Raw genomic sequence first — 5595 nt, 5'->3', positions numbered from 1 at the left:
AGTTTTCGGTTGTGCACCGGTTGTGTAACGGGTACTTCCATTGAAGAACGTGCCCAGCACCAGAAACTGCGTTGTTTGAGACATGTGTTGTGTATGCCTAACCATCGTTTGCCGAAGAGTGCTGTTTTTCATACCGAACTCAGAGAGATGACCAACCCTCCACTTGGTAGAGGGGTATGAAAGAAATCCCGAAACGTTTGGGTGCAGTCGGTGCTATTCGCCTGCCGGAATGGGGACCGCGTGATCCTGGCTGCGCCTGGTTGGAGACTGCGATCTTGTTGTCAGTTTCTATCCAGATTCCCTGAATGAGTGTAGTAAGTTAGCACCAAGTCCCTTCTCTGTACACTTTCATTCTTTTCCTCACTATAAGTCTTTCAAATAAATCATGGTTGTTTGATGATTGATGATGATGACGACCAGCCATGTTGTAGTTAGTGTGCAACCAAGTGTGAAGACTAATTTTTCGTTCATTTTTTCAGAAGATTACGCTAGCTAACAATCACTTGTTTTGCTTGCTTTGCAGTTGGAATGGGCACAGCAACCCAAGAACTACTGACTCGTCTGTTGGCCAATCAATTTCCCGAGTTGGTCTTCAGTGCGAGCAGCCTACCTGCAGAACTCAAACAGGAGCGTCCCAATTGGAGTACTGAGTCGAACTCCTCACTGTCTCGACCAACTTTACCTGCAAACCGTTCGCCCAGACCGTCAGCAAGTGTTGAACCTCAGACGGAACTCACCAGTCTTAGGGGATCGGGACAAACAACACCCATGCAAGTCAGTCTGGATGAGGCAGTGAGGGGGCCTGGCTATCAACCACCAGGTGTTGGCACTTCTGTGGATGGCTGTGTCGGACAAACACAAGACATTTTGTTGGAAAGAAATGACCGTCCTAACAGAGTCGATTCGTCCGTAACAACGTGCTATCCACCAACAGCCAGTACACCGCCCCGCAATAACGCAGATCTACACAGCACAAGACCAGTGAATCACTCCGGAACGGGCACAACCAACCCTGTAGCTATGCTAGCCGGACTGTTGGGCACCAGTGCGGACCAGCTCCTCGGATTGCTCAATAACCAACTGAGACAATGTATTGGAAACGACACTGGCTGCGCTCCTGCACTTTCAGCCTTATTGGCGGGTCTACAGGAAACAGCAATGACAAATCGGTGCAGACAATTACGGGAGCGAACTTCCAGTGTGAACCAGCTCAATTTATCTTCGTACAATGAAAACGGCATAGTACCAAATCTGACTCAACAAGCGATGGCATCTACCAGCAACCTGAATGAAGAAATAGCACGTCTAGCGGAACCGTATAAACGTTTTCTGTGCTCCTTAGAAAGTGATATTGAACGGGCTGCAAACGTCTATCGCACTTCAGCAAGTGAGTTGGACATTCTAACTCTTGCGGCGCTTGCCTTCAGAAATTTAGTTGAATTTTTCCTACTACTGACCCAGCTCAGTTCCAGTACAATTGTTAGGGTGAATGATCTGAGGATGACCAATCCTGGGACAGCTGAGGTTGTGCATTGATCAGTGCTCGAACAGAAGTGACGTTTGAGCACTGATACGAGTGAAAGCCAAGTAGGGCGCTGTTTTTCTCTGGTAAGGACTGATCAGAACAACAGTGCCCGGACGACGCTGATGAGGGTACGATTTACAAAAAAGAACTGTAATAACCAGCTGAACATCTCCGGATGTTTGAGGGTTTAGTTGGCACGAGTCGTGTATTTCACTCCAAATAACTACTTACGTTTTTTTGAGTTGGCTTTCCTCATCTTGGGATTTATCTATCTAGTACACAGATTGAAGCGGTTCTCTGTTGTTACAATGCGGTTTTGCAGTGCAACAGATGAAGGCCCACTTCTTGAGGGGTAATGTGAGTCGTTTCATTGCCTGTCCTGTGTTGCATGCGGGGTTTTTATCTGTTCACCTCTTGATTATGATAGCAGTCACTGTTCTCCCTTATTAGATTCACCATTAGTTGGTTGTACGCACAATGACTCAACCCATGAGGACACAATCATACGTGCTCGACGCTTATGGGGCCGAAATACTAACGGGAAATTCCATGATTCGAAGCCGGCTGTGGCTCTTCCATTGCTCTTTTCTAGGTTTTGGCAAACTGGCAATTTCTCCGCTACCGTGCCTCCCCTGAGTTTCACAGTAGCTAATCGCCTGTTACTGTTACTAAGTTTTTTAAGCAAGTTTTCCGGAAACAACGAACTCACTGGAATGTTTCCGATGTAGTGTTTTGTTTGAAGAATCCTTTTGGATGTGGGCCGATTAAAAGTTTGTTACTTTTTCAAGGTACCCTTGCACAGAGGAGAGAAGCGGCTTACCATTGGTCAGGAAAGCTACCTGTTCGGGTTTGTCGTTCAATGGCGTTTTCAAGGAAAGTTTTTCTCGGTGGCGTTCCATGGGATAGTACCAGTGAAGATCTGATTATGGCGTTTTCTCGTTTTGGAAATGTGACAGTGTCGTGGCCCCAACAGGATGCAACCCAATTCAGTGCGATTCGAAGTCGAAACCCATCACCAAAAGGTATGTCGTAATGACGCTAGGCCATTAATTTCCTCATAACTACTCGCTGCTGCATTGGTCAAAGTAGCGTATTGCGGATGCATAATTGATCGGACCACCACGTGACCGAGGCCGAGTTGGGTTGGGCCGGGGTGAACAGCGCGCACTTCAAACGGGACCGTATTGTTTACGGTTAGCCTAATCCAGTCTCACTGCTGTTTTCATTTATTAATGGCGTTGCATACAGTAGAATGCAATCGTGTTGCTGATATCTGAAGTGCTGACAAATCACAGATAAAGAATTAAGCGAAAAGGGCTACCATTAATGGCGGCAGTCTCTCCATGATGTGCAAATCATTCTCTAAACTAATTTGGGATAAACTTTCCAGATTCCTCTGAGATGCATGAACAGTTTAATGTGGACGGCTGGGTACATTTCAATTTTCGACTTTTAGCTATTCAGCCGACAGTCACTCACACTGGTCCATTCGATAGATATTTCGGGTGTGATTTCTCCCTGTCACAGCTGAACGAACAACTGTCATACGAGTTACGAAAACAAACTAGAACCAGCAGGTTCCTCAAGAGAACTTTATGGACAAGGTTGTGAATTCCATACGGACTATTCCGTTTGGAATCTGGCGACAAAATATGCAGTGTTTGTAGTTCACTGGCGACCACCCCCGAAGGTCATGACCATTTAGTCCTTCTGTGTTCGCTTTGCCGTCGCATCAAGCGTGGCCCGGAAGGCTATTCACGACTGAAGGCCCCATGGGTCCTCTGCCTCATCATGGTAATATTTGGTTGTTTCTATGGGCCAGTTCTCTTGGTTTCCAATGAGTAAAGAACCTTGTTTGCCGTTTTGTACATTCCAGGTTACTGTTATCTCATTTTTGATCACGAATCGTCTGTGACCGATTTGATCGACGCGTGCGTTCGGGACCCAACAAGGGGAGGTGATTACTACACAATTTCCAGTTCGCGCTTTCGATCAAAAGATGTTCAAGTAAGCACAAGCGAATGATACTTTTGTTCAACACAGTCCTAGTGTTGAGAGTCCTAGAAACGGTAGCACAGAACATTTTCTGAGCCTGCGTGCGTTTTACAAACAATCATCTGGTATCATCTGATATCAGCTGACAGCATCTGTCATTACTCTGGATGAACTTGTTGGTAAAATGTCCACGTGGGATGTGTAGATACCCGCAGGTGCTACATGCTTCAGAAATTTCAAACCCATCCTAACTGAGGTCAATTATTTTCCATTCTGTCATTTCACAGGTCATTCCTTGGGCGATAAGTGACAGCCAGTATACCAAATCGGGTCCCTATAGACCAGACACAAAGAGAACAGTCTTCATTGGTGCACTGCATGGCATGATCACTGCAGAAGCATTGGTTACCATCATGAATGATCTTTTCGGCAACGTGATTTTCGCCGCTCTCGATACCGACAAATACAAGTACCCGATTGGTGAGCGTAACCGTTCCACTACTAGTTGTCCACTCGCTTGTGTGTCACGTGATGCTAACATCAAAACCACAGTACTTTCAAGCATTTTGTGGTAGTTTGAGTGTTATTTTTTCGCTTGTTCAAAACAAACAATGTTTGGTGAACTGGCAAGTATGAGAAAATGAGGACATTTTCATTGATTTTGATTGATTACGGCAGGTAATCGATGAAGCAACTTGTCACTCCACTTTGCACCCCTTTCTTCAGGTTCCGGACGGGTGGCATTTTCAAGTTACAAAAGTTACTTGAAAGCTGTTACAGCCAACTTCGTGGATATACGCACATCAAAGTTCATAAAAACCATTCAGATTGACCCCTACCTTGAAGATTCGCTCTGCAATAGCTGTCAGAACAGTCCGGGAATATACTTTTGTCGAGATTTCGAATGCTTCCGTTACTTTTGTCCCGCTTGCTGGCAACTATGGCACAATTCGACTGGGAGCTTGTTCGCCCACAAACCGTTACGCCGTACATTCAAACCGATTCCGGAGCGTCAATTGCCCAGCCTTATCAAACACTGACCAACAGTCTGTCTGTCTCCATTCATAGGCGGTTTTATGTTGCTGTGTTTAAAGTCTACTTTCTGTTTGACCTCTCGACCTGCCGTTTTACGGATTCCACTCACAATCACATGAGAGTGAAAAACTCCCGGAATTGTTATGATTTGCTTTGTTATTTACAATAGTTTGATATTTCCTTGACTGTCGACCGTCGTTGATTCAAACAATGTGGGTAATAAAAGGAGACAAATCAATCGGGTGTCGAGGCACTTCCCTGACGGTCGTCATTTTTACTCTGCACGTGTGTTGCGGCCAACGTCTTTTCATCTTCGACTGTCTGTTTTCCTTTCAGCTGTCAACTTTCATTTTATTAGAATGTTTCGTGCTTCTATCATCCGTCTTGATTCATACACCACTTAGTTTGCGATCTTGATTTTGAACTCGGAGAGTTTATCAATGACTGTTGCAATCGTTCACTGTTTGAGTCGATTCGAAATGTGCTTTTACTAGCGCTAATCATTACTCCGTTTTCTCTGATATAACTATACTGCTGTTTTTCCCTAATAAAACTACTCACAAGGTTGATCGAAATGCTTCGACTACCCACGACCGGTTTTGCACTTCTTAAGTTCATCAGGTATGTGCGTTCCCCGACCTTTGTCAACCCATTCTTGACGCCTCTTTGAGGAGCAACGTCTGACTGTCCACAGAAGGAGCCAAGAATTCTCAGCAGCAGACGTAGCTGATGTCGACTAGACATCTTTTGAGACCACATAAATCAAACGCAAACAACCCCATCGATTTTGGATTAGCTTCGTACGTTTTATTCTTGGATCAATTTGACCACATCTAGGACATCACGGTGAGATCCACAAGTGAAGTCGGTCAAGCATTCGAGCAAAACCTTTTAGGTTTGATAGAGCATAGGTCATTTAGTGGGATGAGTGTATCGGGCCAACCTTGGGGTACCGCTCAGGGAATGACGGTTGGCGAGGAATGGCAGCGTGACATCTCCAGGGAATATGTATTGTCTGGCAAAGCGACGTGCTGTACATT

At 45.3% G+C, this 5595-nt stretch overlaps 1 protein-coding gene across 1 annotated transcript in view; it reads left to right on the top strand.

Annotated features, from left to right (window-relative positions):
• Nucleotides 1–5117, top strand: part of T265_06314 (hypothetical protein) — a gene marked incomplete at both ends in the record, with an annotated part of 11343 nt that extends 6226 nt beyond the window's left edge. Inside the window, 6 exons of the mRNA XM_009171541.1 lie at nucleotides 47–166; nucleotides 524–1387; nucleotides 2314–2547; nucleotides 3402–3532; nucleotides 3808–4000; nucleotides 4247–5117. Coding sequence (XP_009169805.1) covers nucleotides 47–166; nucleotides 524–1387; nucleotides 2314–2547; nucleotides 3402–3532; nucleotides 3808–4000; nucleotides 4247–4560 — 1856 coding nt within the window. The remainder of the gene's footprint in view (nucleotides 1–46; nucleotides 167–523; nucleotides 1388–2313; nucleotides 2548–3401; nucleotides 3533–3807; nucleotides 4001–4246) is intronic.
• Nucleotides 5118–5595: the final 478 nt, after the last annotated feature.

Source organism: Opisthorchis viverrini, assembly GCF_000715545.1.
Source record: "Opisthorchis viverrini unplaced genomic scaffold opera_v5_127, whole genome shotgun sequence".
NCBI lineage: Eukaryota > Metazoa > Platyhelminthes > Trematoda > Opisthorchiida > Opisthorchiidae > Opisthorchis > Opisthorchis viverrini.
The sequence above is the reverse complement of the archived record's forward strand: the minus strand, read 5'-3'. Positions and strand labels throughout refer to the sequence as shown.